This window comes from Drosophila eugracilis, unplaced genomic scaffold (assembly GCF_018153835.1).
Source record: "Drosophila eugracilis isolate 14026-0451.02 unplaced genomic scaffold, ASM1815383v1 contig_445, whole genome shotgun sequence".
Classification (NCBI taxonomy): Eukaryota; Metazoa; Arthropoda; class Insecta; order Diptera; family Drosophilidae; genus Drosophila; species Drosophila eugracilis.
The window spans coordinates 1,862,437-1,886,254 of record NW_024573311.1 but is presented as its reverse complement, the minus strand read 5'-3'; the positions used below and the strand labels follow the sequence as shown (position 1 = coordinate 1,886,254).

The 23,818-nt window shown below is 44.6% G+C and overlaps 3 protein-coding genes across 3 annotated transcripts in view; all 3 read right to left on the bottom strand.

The window, feature by feature from the left end:
• Positions 1-102: 102 nt before the first annotated feature.
• On the bottom strand, positions 103-6,020 carry LOC108108291 (ubiquitin conjugation factor E4 B). The gene is made up of 9 exons (XM_017216299.2): positions 5,626-6,020; positions 4,757-5,049; positions 3,191-4,609; positions 2,534-3,105; positions 1,909-2,305; positions 1,734-1,846; positions 1,229-1,553; positions 822-1,164; positions 103-768 (listed from the first exon to the last, which is right to left on the bottom strand). Exons 2-9 carry the CDS (start codon positions 4,946-4,948, stop codon positions 500-502), a joined length of 3,630 nt encoding a protein of 1,209 aa, XP_017071788.2. The 5' UTR covers positions 4,949-5,049; positions 5,626-6,020; the 3' UTR covers positions 103-499.
• Positions 6,021-6,452: 432 nt separating this feature from the next.
• LOC108108013 lies at positions 6,453-8,046 on the bottom strand. The gene is given in 4 exon segments (XM_017215872.2): positions 6,453-6,602; positions 6,666-6,794; positions 6,950-7,421; positions 7,423-8,046. Coding segments are annotated over 4 exon segments (1,110 nt in total). The 5' UTR covers positions 7,878-8,046; the 3' UTR covers positions 6,453-6,548.
• Positions 8,047-8,437: 391 nt separating this feature from the next.
• LOC108108145 overlaps positions 8,438-23,818 on the bottom strand; it is a 38,945-nt gene continuing 23,564 nt past the window's right edge. Inside the window, 6 exon segments of the mRNA XM_017216078.2 lie at positions 8,438-11,909; positions 12,962-14,186; positions 14,265-15,010; positions 15,243-16,020; positions 16,105-16,355; positions 16,357-17,796. Coding sequence (XP_017071567.2) covers positions 9,831-11,909; positions 12,962-14,186; positions 14,265-15,010; positions 15,243-16,020; positions 16,105-16,355; positions 16,357-17,712 — 6,435 coding nt within the window. The 5' untranslated portion in view covers positions 17,713-17,796 and the 3' untranslated portion in view covers positions 8,438-9,830.

Genomic DNA, 23,818 nt, shown 5'->3' with positions numbered 1-23,818 from the left:
AAGGATCTTAGGTCGACCAGATGAAGATATCTCATTAGGCACTTAGACGTGCTTTGCAGCGCACCCTTCACCCTTAAAATTCTCTTTAAGTCAATTAAACTATTTGTTTTATTCATTATTTTTATTTGGGAATCAAATTGCAAATAAATTCAATTTTTTTTAATCACCAAAGACCCACACAACGTTTAGGGTAAACGAACAATTTAATATTTTGTCGTTTTTTAGCGACCAAAAGGAAAACAAACGAAACATTTGCAAAATTTTCAATATTTTTCAAACATCTAAATTAACCGAACTCCTAGCGGGAGCGGTGTTTACTGATTACTGATACTTGCAGACCACCCAAAAAGCGGGAGCCACAAATAAACTAAATCCTGCACAAAGATTATATTATATGTATATGTAGAAGATAGGTAGACACTAAAACTGCACATTAAACTAGACCTAGGCGTAGCAGTAGAGGTTGGAGGGGCGTGGCGTGGCTGGGTTGGGACGGGCCTTAGCTGTTGTTCCGTTTGCCGCGCTGCTCCTTGCGCCAGGCGTCGATGCGCTGCTTCAGTTCTATGTTCGGCACCAGCATGTCTTCAGTGAGGGGCTGTCGGTTAAATGGGTCGGTGCAGCTGTTGAGCAGATGCCGGGTAATGATTGCACGGTCCATTACTGTGCCGGAAGGAAGCACCACTGGGTCCGACATGAGAGTGTCCATCAATGGATCCTTGAACTCATCGGGCGCGTCGGCGCATTCATCTTCAGTCTGTTGGTTGGCAACTGCAATGGAAATATTATAAATACAATGCGTTTTAAAAAATTTGTCATCTTACCATAGATTTCGTGGGCTCGCTGTGTGAGCGCTTTGAAACGCTCTACCTCAACCGCCGATCGGAGGGCAAGGCGTTTGATCCTCGATGCTGCCTCATTGCAGATTTGCACGTCGAAGGAGCGTTCGTCGGCAGCCAAGGCCTCAGCGAATCTATCACAGTCCAGGTGGAGATATATATCGAAGATCTGTGCCAGCAGAGTGCGTGGCTCCCAGCCGTACTTGGTAGGATTCTTGACTTTCAAGTCGTTGCACTTGGGCCCGGCTAGCTGTTTCAGATTGAAATTAAGCATGGAGCTGAGCCGATCCACGAGCTCGGCGCGCATAAATGGCTCCTTAATGTCGCTCTGAAAGAGATTAAATAATTATGTTTTTGAAATTAAGAGTTGTTCTCCTCTTCTCTTCACTCACTGTCAGATAATGAAACAGATCGACTGTCTCGCGAGCCAGTGTTAAGTAGGAGCGACACTGACGCTCGTCCGTGGCCAACTGGGTAAGTCGGCTCTGTTGCTGCTCCGCGTTCATCTTGCTTAGGTTCGCCTTATCCGATAGCAACTGCTGGGTCAGATGAATGCGCTTAAGGTTTTCCAAGCACTCGTCCAGCAAAAAAGTGGTATCATTCATTAGCATATTAACAAACTTGACGAACTGATTTCCCACCCGGGATTCACAAATCACGGCCTGCCTATGAATAGGATTTTCCCACATGGATTTGAACAGATGGCTAATATGGTATCTGAATTGGGATAATATTAGATACATTTTTTGTTTAATAATCAATGAATTTTAAGAATTTTGTATTTAGTAATTTTCAAAGTATATAAAGGGATTATACATATGTACACCGAAACTTAGGGTCGTAAAATATGTTAACGGCACACGAGTTTATGTTATATGGGTTTATTAACATACTTACCTTATGGTAAACTTATCGTAAAACTCAGTGCTTTGGCCGGTTGTCTCTACATCCACATAGAACCTCATCAAGGCGCTGACGAGGGCGTTCTGAGCCAGCTCGTGATTCCACATCTGTTAAAACAACATGAACTTAGATTTAGTAAAATCATTAACCGATTAAAACCAAAACATACCGCTGTGTTGACCGAGTTGGCTGGCTTTAAGGAGAACACAAACATCACCTCGACCAGCTTGGCAGTCACGTATGGATTTTTGATGAGGTGCGAGGCGCAAACGCAGGTCAGCAGCCAGGTGATGATTGAGTGGTCGATGCCCTGACGAATGTCGACGTTGGCGTGCTGCATGGTAAACAAAATGAACTCGGCAATGTCGTCAATGTACCACTCGGGCAGTGCGGAAAAGTCATCCGTTGGCATCAGCAGCGGCACGGGCTTCTTTGAGATAAAAGGCCCTTCGATCGGGCGTCCCTCGAACTGGTACAGCATAAATTCACAGACAGTCGAGTAGAATTCAGTGCACCGCTGCAGTAAGGCAGGATCCAAGAGTGTGATCTCACTGCATGTTTTCGAGCTGTAATTCAAAAATGTTTTAGGATTTGATACACAGTCACTTTTTTTAAATAGGAATGATAAAAATAAATTCTTTGTCCGCCCAATTAAACAAACAATGACTAGACAACACATGGAAGTGACTCATTATTAAAATTGATACGCGTCATCGATAAGAATATGAAAAAGTATTTCAAGCTCCTTAATAATAAGACCCTAAAATAAATTAAGATACTATCGTAATATTTACCGATTTAACTTGCGCAGCTGCTTCTCCCAGCGTTCTTTAAACTGATTATTGCGGTTGGCGTAGCGAGAGTTAACCCAATGGGGCTTGGTACGGTCTAGCTCGTCGATGAGCTTCTGCAGCTCTTTGATGGCGCGCACCTTTTGACGGTAACGCTGAATGGCGGGCAGATAGCCTAAATGATGAGCCTGTAGGGTGAGGAACCAGCACTGCGTCTGGAAGTTGACATTCTCCACGGGCTCGCTGAAATTACGGGCCAGGAAGGTGCGGTACTCCTCCTCGTTGTACCGAATCTTCGTGTCCTGTTCGATGTTGATGAGTGAGTTCTTATAGTAGTGGAAATTTGGTTCAATCCGGTCCAGCTTGATCTTCACCGAAAGCTGCTGCAGAACGCTCATAAGGTTAATTACAAATCCATCTCTAGCAAGAAGCTTTTCATCGCTGGCAAACTGCACGCGCCGGTCGTTGTGTCGAAGAATTTTGGCAATGTACTCTAATGTCTTGGGGCGACTGCTGGCATTTACACACAGCGAGTGGAACACAACGTACATGTGGGTTCGCATGGAGTGGAGCTCCTGGATAGTAAGAAGAACAATGAGAATGGTTATTTAAAAACAATAGGTGTAAAAAATACGTTTTTACTTTGGCAAAGAAACTCACCCATCGCAACCGGGAGCTAGCAGCATCTTCGAGCTTGTTCTTGGTGCTAAATTCTGCAAACTTTACATTCTCTTCGGCGAACAGGGAAACGGAGAGGAAGGGTCCAAGAAAACTGCATTTTACTATTTCACGTCCAGAGATCTTTGTACAGATGGGCGGCAGGAAATTTGGCTGCTTTGACACGAGATCTGCGATGGGTCGCACATTACCCACTTTGATGACCACTAGTTTGGCCAGCCACTCAATTTGTTGCACACTGATCTTCGACGTGCAGATGTTGCGCTGCATTCCAGCGAAGAGACCACGAAGTACTTGACTGAAAATGGTGTCAAACGCTTCGGGATCCTGGTGCGTGTGGGCTATCAAGTCAATGAGGAAGGACTCGCTCACCTTTTCTGTGTACATGAGCTCCAGCAGTGTCGACTGATCCATGTGGCTATTGAGATTCTGATGGATGCGATCGGTAAGCACCAGAACAGTCATCCTCATCACCTGTTCGAAGGCCAGTTGCAGAGCAGGCTGTGTAAGGGATGTCTTTCGGGCACACTCCGTCTGATAGTTCTGGTAACAACGGATTAGATAGAGAAGCACGTGGTGTTTGGTAGTGGTTCCGATGCTAAGCACCGGTGGTGCCACACAGGCGCCTCCTGCCTCACTACTTGTCGTTTCCATTGGTCCAGGTGCAGCGACAGTCGCCGTTTCTTCAGTGGCTGGCGTTCCACCGGTAGCTACTGCATTGGCGAGAATCTCCTGCACCTCAGTATCATCTGATTTAATTTTCTTAGCGGAAGAAAATTCCTTATCTTCAGTCAGAGTAGTACCGCCTTCTCCTTCGTTAAGCTCATCGTTGAAAATCTTCAAAGCTGCCTCCATTAGCACACTGGACACAATGCATTTAAAATCAAATCGGCGGTTGGGCTGCTGCTCCAGAAAACTGGCACTATGGGCACAGATTATGGAACCGCTACCGTACTCATTCCACGTGGCATTAAGCAGGCGGGAGAGCAGTTGCTCGTTCTGCTCATCCGCACTTTTGGTTGGGCTTCCCACAGTCTCAACGGGCACTTCATGATTCCCACCGAAGAGCTTGCAGGTTTGCAGCCCACTTCGCTTAGTGCCCTCGGTGACTGGCAGGCTGAGGCTTGGAGTCATTTCAACATCTTGCACTGGAGTCGAGGCTACGGACTTCATTTCCACATCCATGTCCGGTTTGCCGCTTAGCTCCGACCAAGCGGGTGCTGGTGTGGGCGTGGGGAGGGTAACCTCTTTGTCGCTAGGCGTGGCATCGCGGACCAGACGAGACTCGCCAGACACATTTGTCTGCTTTCGTGGCGCCTTCTCAGGACTGGGAGTCAAGGGCGCTAAAGCGCTTTGAATGCCACTTCGAGCGGCCAAAGTTCGAAGACGGCGGGCGCGCATCTGTAATATTTTAAATGGTTAATTTATCACCAATCATCACTAATTCACCTAACTTAGTTTTGGTACCATTACTTTTAAGAATCATTGTTTTTTATAAAAAATTTCTAATTAATAAAAATTCGATTTAACTTTTGCAGAAATACTTGCCTCCTCGGCAGATAATTCAGCAACCACGACTAACTCGGCCGGCTGTTGTGGTTGATCTTCGAGTTGCTGTTGCTGCTGACTTGGCAACTCGCCTTGCGCAAGCGGAGACTGCTGATCCTGATCCTGACCCTGCTCCTGATCATCATCCTCCTCCTCCTCCATGGGCTTCTGTGGCGGTTCTTCTTCCGGCATTTCTCGAATCCGTTGCTAAACAATGCGTAGTTACTACCAAATGACTTTTCCTCTCTCTGTTTTTGTTTGTTTGTGGCGTAGTTTTTCCGCCGCTTCTTCTCCTGCAAGACGAGAGGCGATGATGTGGGTTAATGAACCAAACAAAAGCACGCGCAGTCGACATAAAATAACGAAAAGAAACAAAGTCCAGCGGTCAACGTCAAGTTCAAGAGGAGACAATGCCGCCTTCACAAGAACCAGATGGATTGCTTTGCTGGGTGATTTCTCTTTGTGGGGAAATTACGCACTAAACTGCAGCATATCTAGGGGCCAGGACAACTGACCTGCCACAAAATCAACATTCAAATCAAACTCAGACGCAGATTGCCCGAGGTTGACAAAAAATGCACGGCTGCAACTATTTATAGAAGGGGATTTCGAGCAGGGCGGCGTACTGCACCTAAGCAAGTGCAGTAAACAATATCATAACATATGCGAATCGGATGGGGAAACCTTATATAATGGCAGGAAAAGCCGATCGAATCGAATGGGAATATATAGTCAATATACCTAATAACCCGAAAAGTAATCTGCGCATTTGAGGAAGCAAGTAAAGTACACAAAATCGAGATATATAATCGGGGCAATAAGGGTGAGATAGATAATCGGGGGTTGCGGGACCGCATAGGTGGACTTACCTGACTCTCTGGTCTCCGACTTTCACCTGCTACTTATCAAATTGCTTATGCTCCGGCTCTATGCTATTGCATTTTACTGACACCGGAATTTTGTTCTGGTTTAGCAATTCCCGAACAAACCACGACTGGTGACCACGCAAAAAATTTCTCTTTTGTTCCGATTTGAGGATTGGTTATCGGGCCTGTATTGGCTGTATATTTTTGGAAACACCTGATTGCTGCCAGCTATTAAGTGAATCACTAAGATACACACTGCTTTTAAAAAATGTGACAGACTTCCACACCGATGTCTACTGAAATTATTTTAATTTTTTGGTTTTTGCGTCCGTCGTTTCAGTTCAGTTTCAGTTTGGCCTTGTGCCCGTCGGTCACACTAACCGCTTGTGTGGATTCAATATGGTCGCACTTAGGGATGGACCGATTGGCGGTAGTTGCTTTTAACCCTTGATAGGCCGTCGTACTTTATTGTTTTCTTAATAAACGTTTTTTTTAAACCGTTCAAAAACAATGTATGTTTTAATCTTATCTTAATATTGACATAAAGAATTCATTTGATAAAAAATACACTCTAAACTATGTTATTTATAACTTGAAAAAAATGCTATCTTACTGTTATGTACATACATACAAATGTATGCACCCCAAGTATGTTTTTGAAATGCGTATTAACAAATTTACTTAGAAGGCATATTCCCATTTTTTTAAAATCAAAATTAAAGTTTTTAAAACTGTTTAGTCAAAAACGATTTACGATGCATTACATTTTGAAAAGAAAGCTTAAAATTCGTCCGCTACTAACACAATAAATTGAAATTGTGAGTTTGTTATTTTTGTTCAACAAAAGAAAATCATTTACTTCATTTTACAAAAATGTTACAATTATGTGGAACCTAATTATGAACCTAATACCTAAGTAGCCGCTACTAGAAATCCGTGTATCGCTGTCGCAGAGTCTGCCGTTTAGCAACGTGGTGCATCTGCAAAATATAGAATTAAATTAAAAACCTGACTTTAGAAACGATTAAATTCTAGGGACTAACCAAACGCTGCTGACGTCGCTCTCGATTCTTTTCGTAAGCCCTGAGCAGCGAGGGACACGTGCGTTTAATAAACTCCTCCGATTCCCAAAAAAGCCCGCCCTGGTTCTCGTATCGTAAAAGGAATTCAACCTGAAAAGATTTTGGTTATTAAATTGATTTTTAAGGGGATAAAGCACTTGAGACTCTATCAACTTGTTTTTAAAAGTAAAAGAAAGCGTAAAATTCGAATATAAGCTCAGTATACTGAACTGATAGTTTCTTTTCAAGCTACTATGACAACTTGCCTTGCCCGCCTTGGTCTCCTTGCCCAGAATGCGTTCAATACCGTTTTCCGGCTTGATCCGCCTGAAAAAGTCCTCATCGTTGTACTCGGTGACTACCTCCTCGCCGACTTCGTTCAGCATGTCTTCGATGCTGAGCAGTCCGTCCTGCAGACGCTCGCCGTTCTGTTCGACGCGCTGCACAAACGTCAACGGATGCTGCTTGAGGTAGTCCTCCGCCTCGGCGATCGTCTTGGCTAGGTCAAACTCTTCCTCCGGCTCCTCCTCCTCGTCATTGTCCTCGTATTCCTCTTCTTCGTGCTCGCCGTCCAGTTCCATGCCATCACAGTTGGCCCCGCTGGGCGATGATGTCCGCTTCGTCTGCGTGGAACGTCGCTTCTTCTTGACCCAGTTCCCGCCGTCGTTCTCTTTGACGTCTGGATGGAAGCGTACCTTCTTCACGCGAACGGACGGCGAGGCGCAGTCTGTGGTGGAATTGTTTGGGAGTCTGCGATTCCAGCAGGCTGCTATTGCTGGAGGCAGAAGTGGATGCAGATACAGATGTGCCGGAACTCTCGGCTAGTGTGGTTTCCTTGAGGTTCTGTGAGATTAATTTAACTTTCGTCTCGAAGGCAGTGCAGGAGGATGTGGGCGAGTTGCTGGCTGGATGGTCTGGTGGGGATTGGCTGCTCTGCGGACTGTCGCCCTCGCCCCGCGTCCCTACCGCAGCTTCAGTCTTGTGATCCGCCAGCTCCGCAGTTCCCTCCTCTGTTCTCAATATCGATCCCTTCCCCAGTGAATCCGCAGCGGAGTCCCTGCTGCAGTTGTCCACATCCCCGGAGGATGAGTCTCCCTCTCCCGTCGTCGTCGTCTCCACCATCACACACTTGATTTGCATAGATTTGTCCAGCGAGTCACTGCCAGCCGAGTCATCGTTGGACTTCGTATCCATGTAGCTGCGACTCCAGGGGATCTGCTGTTGCTTTCTATCGTTTCGGATGGCTGCTACAGTTCAATTTTGGCTAAATGCATCGCAATTCAATTGTAATCTTTCATCAAAACTTTGTTGCTTTGCTTCAGTATTACCAGATGGCGAAATGGCTTTCAAACCAAATGTAATCGACCAACCCAGATTTCTCACTAAAAAATACAAACAATTTTTCCAGCTCTAGGGTATGACCGTTTTTATGTTATTCAAATGAACTGTTACAGTAAAATACCCGTAAAATTATTGCTAAATTTGAATTTTTGTTTAAAAATCATATTTTTTATATTTGGATAATTTGTATTCCTTAATTTGATAATTGTATTTAAAAATTTTGGATATTATTTATAATAAGAAAAACAGCTAGCCTACATCTGAGTAAGAATCTGGAATTATTTTCTGTTATTATTATTTTTTTATAACAACATTTTGGGCTCATTTTGCCCCTTACGATCACTATGGTTTTAAAACTAAAAAACTTACTAATCATACAAACGAAAAACGATCCATTTTAAATGCAACTTGTGTATTTTTATTTGATTTCTTTATTAACAATTGTTTTTTGTACATTTTTCTTTGTTGTAATTTAATGCCGTAAATCTTCGAGTGTGTTGTTGTGTGTGTGTGTGTGTTGTGTGTTGTTGTGTGCGTAGTAAACAAATCTAAGTTATTTACACTAGTTTTAAGTTTAAATATAGTTCAATGTTAAGGACTATTTAATATAATATATTGTGTGTATAGAAATCGGTATCGATATAAGATGTATATATGCTTATCAAAGGCGGTTGCAGTTATATCCACGAAGGTTTCTGTATACATATCGCTAGTTAGCGTTATATTCTGGTTTTGATTTGCTTTGTTTAAATGTTTCCTTGCTTTAAACTATTTAAATATGGCCCCGCTATTCCACATGTGTTCTTTTCGTTTTCTTAGAGTTAATGATAACATTTTTTTTTGTAGTGTTTACGATTACACTGTGCTACAAAGACGCTGTTTGCTGGAAAACAATCGTATTAATGATAAGAAAATAACTATTCTGTAGTAGAAACTAAAAACTATTAACTAATTTTAACCGTATGCTGCAGTTGTACAAAATAATATTGCAAATATTGCAAAAATTTCCCTATTCTCTGTTGATTTTGAATTGCATTTAAATTGTGTTTTTGTTTTTGCAGCAGCAGCTGTGTGTAAATATATATATATATATATATTTTATGTTTAGATTTATATAGTATGTATATAGTACCATATTCATTGCATGATATACGCGCTCATTTTCTTTTTGTTTTGTATTTTTGCATTTACAATTATCAATAATCACAGTTCCCATTCAAAAAATTAAACCAATTAATTTTAGCAAGACTTAATTTTGAATTTATCTCTTTTTCTCCTATACAAAGTTGATTTCTTTGAAACGCTTTTGGATCTTGCTCTGGTTGGGCTAGGTTTTCTTGTTACAATTTACATATTTAGCCAATGGTAAATATAGGTCCTACATTTAAATTTATTTTTATAGTTGTCTGTCTGATAATTTACAATACCATTAATTTAAATTACATTTTGCACCTTTCTATCAAGTAATTACAGTAAGAATTCCGGATTCTCCCATGTATAAAGTATTCGATTTTTTTTCTTTTTTATAAATTATAGATGTGTATGACTAACTTAGGGCTTAATCAAGTTTTAAGTGCAGGAACATGTTCCAACTAGGTGTGTATGTATGTGGGTGTTAGTGACAATATAAATCCTTAAGAGGTGCCTAAAACGAATCCCAAACTCCACTAACTCATACCCCAAAAAAAAGAAAACATAAGCAACAATAAAGTATTAACAAAACCAAAACTCACTTAGGGCTAAAAATGTATAATTAACTTAGGTAAAAAGTGATTAATTTTAATAAAAGATTTGACCTTTGGCGGTCTACTTTCTGGAAATGACTTTGCCCGTCTTGGCATTGACCAGTATCATTTTGTCCGGTGTAGTGGGTCGTTCCTGGACGTGGTTGTCCTCCGTCTGGTTTGCACTTCCGCGGAGAGTCCTTCGGCGCAGGCGATCGCTTATATTTTCGCTCTTCTGCGACTCCAAAGTGGCTTCTTCGTGGGAAGGCTTCACACTCAAACCGCTCTCGTTCTTGTACAGAATCAACTTGGTGCTGGGATTCTTGGCTGGCGGTTCTTCCATCCCTTCATCAGCAGCCTCATCTTCTTGGGTTCTCTCCCCCTGCTGCATATTGGCATTCATCACATTGTCCTGGTTGTTATTGTGCTCGGTTTGCTGGATCTTGGACTCATCGGTTTCCTCCGGATCACGCTCTACACTGATCTCAAGCTGATCATAGCAGGTAAAAAACTCCACGGATTTGAGTTTCTCACTAGCATTAAAATGTAATGTCGTGTGCTCCTCGATTTCTGATTCATCGTTGCCATTGTAGTCACAGTGGGCACATTGCTGAGAACTCGGGGGTGGTGGATTGACGCAGGCATGTTTCTGGAGATGCTGCAGCAGCTCATCATGCTGCTGTGTCTCAAACGGACAGTGAAGACACCGTTCGGGTGCTGGAATAGACTGGGGCATGTCTACGGATCCTGCATCACTACTGGCATCCGCTGCCAAGTCACTGGTGGCCACCGAGGCGCTGGTCGACGGTGTGGAGCTGCTATGTCGCTCTTCATCTTCCTCCGGGGCCTCACCTTCGTTCTTAGTCACAGTAGTTTCCCTCGGAATGGTGACTACCTGGCCATTGCCCGATTCCAGCTGCTTCTTGAGCAGAGAGTTCTGGTTATCAAAGCTCCCGGTGGAGGAGCTTACACCTCCGCCGGTGGTCTGTTGTAGGAGTTGCAAACTCAACTCATTATCTACCACCCAGATGGTTTCCGGGCCAGTCAACTGCAGTAACTTGGGCGCTGGGTACGCGGAGTCCTCCTTGCAGTTTTTATAGAGCTGCTGGCACTTCTCCTGGTAGTGGGACATGTGCACGGCCCGGTGTAGTTGAAGCATGGTCTCCTCGGCTGTGCGATACTCGCAGTAGGCACACACATAGCCCTGATCCTGATCCTCCAGTTCATGGTCGGTATGGGCCAGCAAATGTTTCTCCAGCTCTTGCTTGGCATTGCGTTCATCATTGTGCTTCTGGGCAAAGCGAGCCGGACACCTCGGACAGTAGCTAATCAGTTTGTATTGGTATTCCGGTGGCAATTGCTGTGGGTTTAGTTCGGCATCCGAAGCGGCATCCAGCTGAACCTGAGACAGATCTATCGAAAGCGGTGTGGAGGCGGGCAGTTGTTGTACCTGCTTGGCAGCAGCGGCCAACTGCAAGGCCATACTGTAGTCCAGACCTCCTCCGGCTGGTGGGCCTGATACACTCATCTGCTGTTGGTGGACACTTCGCATATGGCTGCTTAAGTGCTGCTTCTTGGCGCAGACAAAGGTGCACAGTCGGCATTCATATTGAGTGGGTTTGTGCAGCGACACGTGGTAGTTCATCTGGGATTTGCTCTCTGAGATGTAGGGACACACCGGACACTTTTGCTGCTTGCTCTTGGTATTATTGCCTACGGAAATGGAGTGATCCACCGATGAGGGTAGGCGGGTGATCTCGATCTGGTCGTTTTGCTGCAACTGCTGCAACTCCTCGGCACTGCTGCAGGCCTTCATCGCATTGCAGGCTGCAGCCCAAACGGCAGCAGCCGCCTGTATATCCTGCTGGGTGTTGGCCGCATTCACCACCGCAGCGGCGCTGGCGGAGAGCGGCGAGTGGAGGAGCTGCTCTAGTTGTTTGGTGGTCATCAGCAGCTGGGCACTGTTGTTGTTGCTAGCATTCGTGTTGCTGCTGTGTTTCAGGATGTTGCTGGTTGGATTCGACAGGATGTGGGACTGGGATTCGTTGCTGGCACCTGCTCCCATGGGTCGGTAGATGGGTGGTGCATTTGCCGAGACACTGGCTCCTCGCTCAAGGGTCTCGATCCGAATATCCCCGGAATGCTTTAAGCGACAATGCCGCTGTTTGAGAAAAATCAGAAGAAATAATCAATAATTAGTACAACTTTGAATGGGTTGATGGCATTTATCAAGTGTCCTTGTTTTCATGTATATATATGTGTGTGTTTGTGAGTGTGTATAGTATGTATTGTGTGTTCCCTTTACAGGGAGTATAACCATGAGTTTAGCCCAATCGAAAACCCTCGCACCGTAATGGGAATCCCTTAAAGGTTAGCTTTGTTTTTATATTTTTTATGGTGTCATGGGTTTGTTTTTTTTTCATGATTTTGGATTTATGGATTTCATTTAGTTCGAGAGGTAAATAGAGAGCAAGCAATACTTTCACCAATGATTTTCTTATAGTTAATCGTTTATCATATAGAGTACAACAAAAGCAAGACCAGACACCACACATTTAAACAGTCAAAATGGGGATTATAAAAAAAGGGGGCTTACGAAATAGACTTTCAATATTTACCAGCGCAGCGCAGGGACTACGGACACAGATGGAGTGGTGAGATGGGTGGCGGAAGGTGTCGGATTGGGGACTGCAAGTTGTCTAAATTGAGTGCTAAACTATCCAAGAATAATGGGTATATTTCTAATATACCCAACTGATGTTTAAAGTTTAAGCAAAGAAATTTATCTTTCACTAGGCTTATATACCAACATATATTTTCCCAAAACCTAATATTTAATACTTTTCATGTAATTAAAAATCGGATATTCTGTAAATATGGTTATTTGTGGCGTTATAAATTTGAAATTCTAACCAGAAATAATTTCTTTACTCTTTCATTTTTTTAGTCTTAATCTTTTTCTGATCTTATATGTCTGAATTAAACTATTTAAGGGAAATAATTAAAGGAAAGGTGTTCCCACAGTAATCCATTTCATTTTCTTTAAATAAAATATATCCCCATTTATAAAGACTTGTCTCAAGACCCCCACGAAGGTACAGGTTTCCTGGAAGAGTTCGGGTCAAGATAAAACGAAACTTTTGGGGATTGGCGGCTTGTTTCGGTTTTTCAATGGGACAAAACACAAAACCATTAAAGTGCACTGGGCCATACCTGGATGACATGCTTCCAATTCGAGACCTGGTGGCAGTGGCCGCAGCGATACGGCGACGGATCGCGTCGATCGCCATCGGCCGTGGTCAGTAGGCTGGGACTACCTGGACTATGGCTATGGAATCTTGTCGGCGGATGGGGCATCGGCAAGGCAGGTGGTGCCTGTTGCTGCTGTGCCATAACAGCCAGGTAGGAAGATGAGGCTGCCGGCGGCGGTGGCGACGATGTGGAGGAGGAAGACGCGGATGCGGACGCAGAGCCGGCGGCTGATGAAGTTGACGCCACCGAAGACGATGACGACGACGACGACGATGACGAGGGAAAGGATTTGGAGTTGGGATTGGCTTTTGTGTTAGTGTTTATGGAGTGGGCATGGGTTAGACCCGACGCCAGGTGGTAACCTTCACCGGCCATGAGTGGAGGATGATCATTGTGGTGGGATGAGGATGAGCTGTGGTTACCCGCACCCAGTTGATGAGCCAGGGACTTTGATATAGCTGGTGGTGTGGCAGTAGAAATAGGAGTAGGAGTGGTAGTTACTGGCAAAGGCGATGCATTGGGCTTGCTGACTGAGTTGGTGGGTAGTGGTTGTGTGGTATTGTTGGTGGTGGTAGATGAGGCGACGTAGACGACATCCTGCCGGAGTCCATTTCCCACAACCGAGTTACTGTTAGCGTTAGAGAGATGATTTCCATTTCTGGCACTGCGCGGTGATGTGAGCAGATCCTGCAGCGATCTGGCGGTGTCTTTGGTGGTGCTAGTGGTGGCTTTGGTGGTTCTACTGGTGGTGGTGGTGTTCGGCGACGTCAGACTGTCGGCACTTGCCTCGTTTTGACTCGCTTTCTGCTCACCGTGCTCTAAAATGGAGGCGGCACTGGCTTTCGTCGTATTGGCTTGTGGCTTTCCGCCCGCCAACGCCAAAGCAAGTCCGCTCAGAGCGCTGGCGTTGGGCGTGGGCGAGTGCTGGGCCTCCTGGATGGCCCGCTGCAGTAGTCCGGCCGAGATAGCCGGACTCGTTCCGGCGGACCCGGAATTAGGCGACGACTGCGACTGGGTCTGCGATAGGCACATGGCGGCGAAGACCTTGTTCATGTAGAATTGCTGATTACCGCCCACGGACACCTGTAGTGGTGAGGTGTTAGAGTTGGCGGAGTTCGACTTCGGATAGTTGGCGTCCTGGTAGTGGATCTTCACGTGCGCCAGCACCGCATCTCGGTTCTGGTGGCTATTGAAGGTATTAAGGTAGAATAAAGTAAATTAGTATACCCAAAGAAAAGCGAAAGAAATCCTTTTCAAAGCTTACCCAAAGTTGCACTTGCGGCATCGGTAGACCGTCCTCTTCTCATTGCCCTCCTGGTGAACCTCGGTGATCAGATCATCGCTGGGCTTGCCTTGCATCACTGATCCCTGATTTGATCGCTTGACCGGCGAAATGGTCACCGAGGGTGTGATCATCGTGGACTGGTGATCCTTCTGTTGCTGCTGCTGCTGGTGTTGCTGCTGGGCCATCGCGGCGTTCATCATTGTGGCCAAAAGGGGAATTCGGATGAGATTGTCCGCTAGATGGGCATCATCCAGGACATTTGGCTTGTTCGGCAACACCGGCTCCAAGGTGATATCTTGGCCGGTTACCGATCCCACCTTAGCGTAGTCCTTGAGGAAGGCTAGCGAGGCCACCTGATTAGGAGTCATCTCTCCCGACTTCATCAGCTTAGGATCGCCATCCTCCTCGGTTACCTTCATAAGGGTGATGTACTTATTATACTTGGTATAGTTCCTGCGACCCGTCTCGTCGTTCATCAGGACCTTTGCCGTCTTGTGGGAGGGATCGCGAATGGTCTTCAAGCGAATATGCTTGGTGATGTCCCAGCGCCAGTTGGAGCGGTATGAGCAGAGGGAGCACTCGAAGGGCTTTTTGTTCAGGTGACCCACGATGTGCACATGGAAGCGGGATGCCGTAGAGGCCCAGAAGCTGCAGTGCGGACACTTGTACACCTTCTTCAGAGACGAGTTGGCTGCCTCCTCTTCGGGCGTCATCTTTTTGGTTACCTGCAGTGCGTGAAAGAGTCAAATTTCATTTTGACGTGGCATTTGCTAGTGCTGGGGTCATGGGGGTTAAACAAAATAATTCCTAACATATACTAAAAACTAAAAACCTAAAAAAATAAATGGATTCCAATCTTTTTAACATTAAATTCAACAAAATCTTTCTAAAATATAAAAATAAAAAACATTTGAACCTTCGACTATGGGATCTGTGCTTAGTGGACTCTGGACTTACCTCGCCGTAACCGGGTGCTGTTTCCACGCCATAGTAGCTGTTTTCCTCATTGCTAGCCGCCTGACTTCCGGCCGGAGACTTGATCAGGCTGTGGCTGTTGTTCTCCTGCTGCATGGATGCGGCTGCGGCGGCAGCGACGATCTCCTTGGTGGCCTTGTTCCAGATGCAAACCCTCTGTTGCTGGACGGCCGCCTGCTGCTGGAGACTTTGCGAATCTGGGCGCCGATCGCCGCTCTCCCCGGAATTCGAGTCGTACATCTCGTTGGCGCAGCGGATCGCCTCAACGCACTGCTTCAGATGGTGCAGCAGATCTGTGGAGGACTTGCAGCGGTGACGGCAGTGCTGGCATCGCGTAGATCCCGTTACACTGAGATTCAGGGCCGAATGGGAGTGATGATCTTCGTCATCCTCGTCAATTTCCAGCCGATCATCGGCATCGTCCTCGTGCAAACCAGCATCTTCGTCGTCGATGATCACTGCCGAAGCGTGACAGGTCTTGCCGTGGATGATCGACTCCGAGAGGCATTTGGCCACATGGCCGCACTGGCACACCAGATTCTCGTGCTGCGCTCCCGTCTTCAGTTTGTCCATAAAGCTGGACTTCTTGGTCATTTGGCTGCGCGAGGAGTTCTGGGATGCCACCGTCGTCGCTGGCGATAATTGTGGCACATCTGACTTGTCCAGCATCTCCGAGATCTGTTTCTCATTGAAGAACATCGATGCGATCTCTGTCAGGCTGCTGCGCGAGGCATTCGTCTCCTTCGACAGGTTCAATACGCTAAGGATGAGAAATGTTATTACATTTAAAATTTTTAATATAATTTAATTTTTTTTTATACTTAGTAATATTATCGTTACTTACTCTTTGGCACCCTTGCTGATGGGGATGAGATTGGGCATAGGTCGCTGGGCCCTTGGTGTGGGAGTGCCAACACTGGATGTGTCCGAGGAGCAGCCGCCCTTCTGGGAGAGATCCGTGGGTTCTTCCTCCTCGTCGTACTTGCTTCTCTTGCCGTAGTGATGCAGGTGCACTGACTGCTCTTCGCCTCCACTCATGGCATCATCAGGGTCCTCGACGACGTCCAGTTCATCGTCCACATTGTTGTTATTATACTTGATCCTCCAGCTCAGCCGAGTCGCTGAGGAAATCATCGCACATCTCACTTGCTCCCACTTTATTTTGGCGCCTCGGCCAAATGGAGCCAGCATTGCCCACCGGCGGCACATGATGATTCATCTCGTGCACCGTCAGCGATTGCTTGATGTCGGCGGTAAAGTCGCAGGCGGCACACTTGAAGGCACCCGCACCGCCATGGTTCTTCATGTGCCTGTCCAGATTCCATTTGTAGGGTGTGCGGAAGTCGCAGGTCACGCACTTGATCATCGGCATGGAGTGGTATTTGACGTGCTTGCTGAAGCGCGCCTTGATGTGGGTCACATAGCTGCACTTGTCGCAGCGGAAGAACTTGGTCTTGCCGTGCTCGGCCAGCTCGTGGGCTCGCAGTTGGGTTCGGTAGAGGGTGGTGAACTCACAGGCGCTGCACTTGAGCAGGCGGTTCTGCGGTTCCTCCCCGTTGGACGGGGGAGTGGCCGAGCCACTGGTGGGCGAGGGAGTGGGCGGTTCGGCCGGTGACTGACGCTCGTAGTCGCGCAGGACCTGCATTTGTCGCTCATACGTAGTGGTGGCCAACTCAAGTTCGCGCTGCTCGCGTTGTTGCTCCTCACGCTGTCGTTGGTTGAAGGCTTGGATATCCCTCTGCAACTTCTCCTCCTGCAAAAGGAGCTCCCGCTTCACCTGCTCTAGGGTGGGCATATCCGGCACCGATACTGTCAGGCTCTGGCCACCCATTACGCCTACACTCTCCTCCAGGCGTCGCTTACGTGCCTCCCTGCTCATGCCCCTTTTGCCCCTGGCCTGCCCATGTCCGCTGGGTATGCCATCTGTGCAGCCATGCACCATCTTCATGTGCCGCACCAGCTTCTGGAAATGCCGCGAGGCATACAGACACAGCTTGCACTTGTTGATCACTATCTTCTCGCCGTGCACATCTCGCAGGTGAGTCAAGTGGTAGCGGGGATTCTGCGTAAAGTACGCACAGTGGTTGCAGCTGTAGTTCCTTTTGATTTTGCACTGTGGCAGGCCCTCCTCCTTGGCATCCATGCCTATGACAGCCTGCTGTTGATGCTGCTGTTGCTGTTGCTGCTGTACGCTGTTCACAACGGCAACGGCTGCTGCCGCTTGTTGCTGCTGTTGCAGCAATTGCTGCAGACGAAAGCGTTCTACATGTCGCTCCAGGAGTGATGAGCCCGCTTGTGTGGCAGCCGTATTACTGCTCGAGTTACTCGAAATGTGTCCCTTATTGCCGGTGGGTTGATGACCACCCTGCTCTGTGTACAACTGATTGCCGCTGACTACGCTGCGCACGATGAGCGTGTCTCCAGAACGCTGCACCATTGATGGTAGGTCCATGTTGCTGACGTTCCAGCTGTTGCTGCTAGTCTAGTGGTCTCCTTTCCTGTCTTGGAAACTCCCTCAAGACTGGCTAGTGGTTAACTGCAAGAAGAGAAAATGTAATTCAGTTAGTTGAGGTTGCAAATAGACTTATTAAAACAACATGACATTTACATTATGATGTTATGTATGTGTGTGAGTTTATTTAATTCAATATGGTGAAATAGTATAAGTCTATATAAACTATTTTTATCAGAGACTACATCACAAAGGTTGTAAGTTTATTGTGGCTTGAATATTAAGACAAGTCTGAAACTATATAAGTTGTTGGCAGTTTCCTCTACTATCTGCATTTCTACACTCAAATTAATCCTTATTCAAATGCATATACTTATAACCACTTCTGTAGGTGACAGCTTTAAAGTTTCTGACCCCAAAAAATGTGCTACCCTCGTAATCCTGGGTATAAAAAAAAAGAGAAATATACGAGGAAATAAATCCCAAATACGATACAAAGGCTGCCTTAAATGCAGATTTCAACACTTGCCCAACTCATTACACATACATTAACACAAGCACACATGAATCGCATTAATGTGTGTGAGTCTCATAAATATTTCAGCGTTTTCCACCGCCAAACCGTCTCTCTTCTCCTTCAACCTTTATCAGCAAAAGTTGTTTCAGTTTTCCCAACTTCCTTGGCAGGATATTAAAATGAAATGTTTTCTGTCCGCCGAAAATGCGACAAAGTAGCGTAAAATCAACAGATAGTCAGGGAAATTGGGCAACGGAAAATGGAAAATCATTCGAGAGCTCTGACAGGAAAACGAACCCTAAGAGCAGACTCAAATCTCGGAGGTAAATGTATTGTAGTTTGTGCGTAACACAAATCCATTTTAGGGCTAATTGGAGTTGGCCAAGTTGAAAAAGGAAGATGGAGGAGGGGTTCTACTAAGGGAGCTGGAAAATTTCAATGCTACCATACACACACACAAATAAACAGTCAGGATCCAATGAAGGTCAACCTTTTTTGTTGGGCCACCGTTTGCATGAGTGCACAGGAGTGCGAGGAAATTCTGGAAAGCTTTCCCCACTTTCCCATTTTTGCGGCTAATCCTTGGGGTGTCGTTTTTATCAAATGCAGTAATTTTGCTTTTTAAGCGTTTTTTATTGCCCACCCACATCATATGTGTGTGTGTGTGTGTGGTGTGGGTAAGTCCCCCGCACAGAAACCGCAATTCTGTTTTGGCTTAGAGAGGACGAGGAAAAAGAACAATTTGATGGAGCATCCCTCTGGTGTCATCATTTAAGTAACATATTTAATTATAAAAAGAGATGGCGCAAAATATACATTAAAATACGCATATATATCCGGCACACACACGCATTAGGCTGTGTACTCTTGACATTCAACACGTTTATTGTCGCAGAGCAACAAGCTCATCGTCCTACCAACAGCCCATCCAACACCCCCGCACCCTTCATCCCACACCCAACATCCTACATCCTCATCAGCGTCAAGGCGGAACTCATTAACAGAAAGAGTGAGAGGCGTCCAAGTGTGTGTGTGCGTATGTGAAAGTGCGTTTTGTGTGGGTGGATGGGTTGATTCAGGGTTGGCAGGACAACATATGAAGCAGTCACTGTTAACGATCACTGGCTTGGACACACTCAATGTTAATTGTCACTCGGGGTCACTTTAGGTGAACTTTATTAGCTTCGCTTATTTCGAATTAATTAATTTACTAAGAGGATATTAGATAAAACATTCTATTTAACGAATGAGATTTAAAGACCATTAAATTGTATTATTCACGCATTTTATGTTCCACTAAACTAATCCTATATATATTTATTATAAATTTTTATAGCTTTTCCACAAATTCCACTTATATCGTGATGTGCCTCAACCCTTGTCGAAGTCACAGCATTCAGGTAGCCCTCACCCTGGACAGGATCGCCTTATCCTTATGCATTGTTGACACCGCGCTTATTACGGAAGCTGAAGGAGAAAATACGTCGACGAGCTGCTTCCTGCTTATTTGCCTTTGTTTACGTTTTCTTCTTGTTATTTTTGATGTTTTCATTTTTTCCCTCCAGTTTTCAGTTGTTGGGCGACTGTTGTTTTTGTTGTTCTTGGCTGAGTAAATACGCTAACATACACACACACACACAAAACCTGCTTATGCGGCAACACGTTTCGCTTTGAAATTTTAATTTCTCACGCGACGCCAAAAAGTATGCTACAAAGGATAAGGCAAGGATGGTGGGCGGGGCACGGACTTGCTGGGCCCAAGCTGTTGCCATTGTTTGTTCTTGTTATTGTTGTTGTTTTTCTTGCTGCTGTTGCAGCCTACGCGGACTTAATTAATCTTGCTGTGGGCTTAGCCCGTTGTCCTGGCAATCCTCAGTTATCCTGGTTATCCCGTTCCCTTTTCCATTTCCCCCTCTTTATCCCCAATTTTGACGCTCTAAGACTTCTTTTCTACGGTTTCGGTCTGTTTCTGTTCTTTTTTTGGTGATAATGAGGCGACACTGGAACGCCTCTTTTCTGCGGCTGCATTAAAAACTGTTGAGCGTTGGCGGTTGATGGTTTGATTGATGGTTTCTAGCGCCTGAGCCCAAAAAACGGGTTAGACTTTTTAGCTTTTTCTCACTTTAATTAGAAACCAGAAAGTTAAAATATTTAAAGAGAGTTTTTTAGCTTTAAGAGCAGTTGTATAGAAATTAAAGAGGTTTCTTTTTCAAAGAGATTATTTAATCTAATTTAATATTTTTAATTATTATTTAGCTTTAAATTAAGGCGCAAATTAAGAACAATTTCCTTGATTACATATTTTCCCAGTCTTGTAAAATGTTGGCCATCAAGTAGTTGCATAATTTGGCCATTTCAGCGACTTAAATGTCCCGACATTTCGGTTCGAATTTTCGCAGCTTAATTGGCACTGCTATCGTTAAGGTTCTGTGGACCAAGTGGCATTCGGGTAGCCAATTTCCTTGTTTGGTCATTTGCTTGCCGACCAGATGGAGGAGGAGGAGAGGAGAAGAGAACGGAAAGCCGGAAAGGGAAGTGGAGCGACAGGAAATGGGTGAACGGAAGCTGTGTTGTTGCTACAAATTAACTGCAAACTGCAGTAAAGTAAATAAGAAATGTGCCAGAGGGAGAAAGTCTTTCGGACTGCTCGACAAAATGTTTATTCATCATCAATTTGTTTATTTCGATGGCAACTAACGCTTTCGATGTTTTTTATTTTTGTGCTGGCCATTTCATTTTAATTTCATGATCCTTTCGAGAGGAAGTTATCGCCTTGTTTACGGCAATGCGAATTGCCTTTGAAAATGTTATAACAGCACTCGTAAAAAGGACGAAATGGCTGATTATAAAAGCAAAGTTAATAATTAAAGCGCTGGGAAAATGTCTTCCTTTAAACACAATTTGCGTCTTTAAAATTGGAATTCAAATTGCCAGCATTTAAGTTTTAAAATAAGTTATCCAGATTTTTGCCACTTCCCTTTTCTGCTGGAAATAATGTTGGGCGGGAAAAGCGGCGAAAAAGTTTTTGCCATCCTTGGTCTGGGTGTTATTACTTAAAGATTCTGTTGCTAAAACTAAAACGTCGAGGCAGTCAAAACTTTTACAAAACAGTCAGCAGCTCTACCTCCTCTCCAGCATTACCAAACTCAAGGGATCATTGGGGCCGACGCATTTATATTGCCTTCACATAAATCTCAACAGACGTCAAAGTTTATTTCGCATTTTTGAAATTAAATAAAGATTTGTCACGTAGAAATCCATTTGCTGAAAGTCACCAACACATATTGAACCATTCCTAGCTTACACGCACACACGGACACTGATGAGAGAGCATAAAGTCAGACTGTACTTTCTTATTTCCTGTTCTCCGCTTTTCATTTTCCTAGACAAATGCCAAGGTCGAAACTTTGCCTTCTGAGATTTTTGAGGACTTTGACATTTCTATTTTAGTCGCGGAAAAAACGTTGACCGGAAGTGCCGCGAGTTTCCACTTCCGTTTGTGATTAAAGTTGAGTGGACGGAATTCGCTCAAAAATCTATGCGGAATATTAACAAAAGTTACATCTAAAAGTAAGCCGCTATTATTTAGATTTTTTCGGCGTCATTTTTTTCTCATCTGGGATTTATTACGGGTGTTGGTACCAGCATATGTTGGCATATGTTGCCAGTCACCTGCTGTGCCCTCTGGCTACGAATATGTGAATATATTTCCATGGTTTTCCCTCCATTTCGGCACCGCCACCCACAAGTCACCCTATTCCCTTCATACATAAACATGACGCGAAGCTGTCAATTCCTTTTCACTTGTCACTTATACGCCATGTTGGCCATCCGCAGCTCACTCTTTTTCAGTCTTATATCTTCTTCACCTAATTAGCAAATATGGCTAATGTGGGCGGAAAAAACATGAAGACCAAATTCAAAATGAAACCCAACATATGCTTCGACAGGTTGGTTTTTTGATTTGTAATAAAAAAAGAAAAAAAATAGTTTGAAGTCCAAAAAAAAAGTGCGGAAAGGAAAAACCACAAGGTGGGAAAATCACAACGAGATATCCATGAACCCGCGCACATGCAAATTAACAGGCAGCAAAAAATGGCAGGACAACGTTGCTAATGCGCCCCGTTTGCATTGTCTGCACTCATACAAATACACAAGACACACAGTATCACACACACAAACACACACTTACATGACTCGTCTGTCGTTGGTTTTAACAGAAGGATATTCTTTTGTTTAACCGAAGCAACGAATAAAACACAGACCTCTCTATTTCTCTCCCCCTTTCCTTTGTGTTTTTCTCTCTCTGTCTTTCTCTCTTGTTGCCAATGTTTTTCCCGAACTTTTTTAGCCGTCACACAACGAATCGCTTTAGCGGTCCAACAACAACTGAAGAAGTGTCCGCCGTTTTTGGATTTTCACAGCAAAAATCCTGTGAAAAGGATGCTGCTGTTGCTGCTGCCTTAACTTCGGCTGCTGTTGGTTAGTTGGCCTCTCTTATTCTGCAGAGGACTCAACACTTCGGGTGCAAGACTGTTAAAGTAACAGTTGGGCTTTAGTAAAGAGAAAGCCTTAAAAGACCATTCTCTTAGTCCATGTAAGGCAACAGAAAATCAAAGGATGTTAGGCTGAGATTTTTAAATCGAAAATAAATATATTTAATATATCTGGTGAAATATTTTTTTAATATTTAATGAAATTTAATATTTTTTAACTATCATAATAAGTAATTAGGCTTTTTATGTAAATTTAATGTAAGAGTGGGTTATATATTATCTATAACCTTAATTTTCTGCTAAATTCCTACCTTATTTAGCTAACCATTTACTTATTTTTCGGTTAATAAATTCGACAATCAAAGCCAATAAGTGTAAACCGCAAACCTGTTAAAAGGCAAGGCAAGAACGTCCTCCATTTACACCATTTTAATTTGTCGCAATCCGAATGACATTTCACCGCACTTAATTTGTTAACCAGGCAGAAGAAAGAGATCCACTTGAAAGGAAAAGCGGAGACACGGACGAAAAAGAAAAGCCATCAGAGTAAAAATAATGTGGAAATCAAGCGCACTTCAGCCGTGCGGCAGTTGTCGAGAGGCTAAGCCGAAACTGTAAAATGAGACGGGCTGCCATGCGGGCTTCAGTTTTTGGGTTCGGTTTTTTGCGATGGCTTCGTTCTTGGGCCTTCTACTGAGGGGTGAGGGACTTTCTCGTGTCCTTTTTCAAGGCAATCAACACAAATGCTACTTAAAAATTTATTTGTGACACGCACGAGACGCAGACACAAAGGGAGCGGGTGAAAGGCGGAAGGGAAGGAGAATCCAACTGAAGGCGTTGCAAAGCACAAACACTTAACACGCACACTGTGGCAGACACACACGCTCACCCGCAGACACAGACACATGAGGCGCCGACAAAAAAGGACAATCAACATTTTAACACTTTTAAAGGCAAAGGATACAACGAGGAGGAGGGGTTCCACAGTTGAGAAATGTGTTGCGGTCATGCATTTTTATACGGTCTACAGTGCAAAATTATTAAAAATTAATAAATAGTGACTTTTAAGTAATGTATTTGAAATAATAAAAAA

Coding starts and splice junctions, on each gene's coding strand:
- LOC108108291 (XM_017216299.2), bottom strand. CDS start 4,948: ATGCCGGAAGAAGAACCGCCACAGAAGCCCATGGAGGAGGAGGAGGAT. Junction 1,554..1,733: donor TACGATAAGTTTACCATAAG/GTAAGTATGTTA, acceptor ATCCCAATTCAG/ATACCATATTAGCCATCTGT. Junction 1,165..1,228: donor ATCTGTTTCATTATCTGACA/GTGAGTGAAGAG, acceptor AATCTCTTTCAG/AGCGACATTAAGGAGCCATT.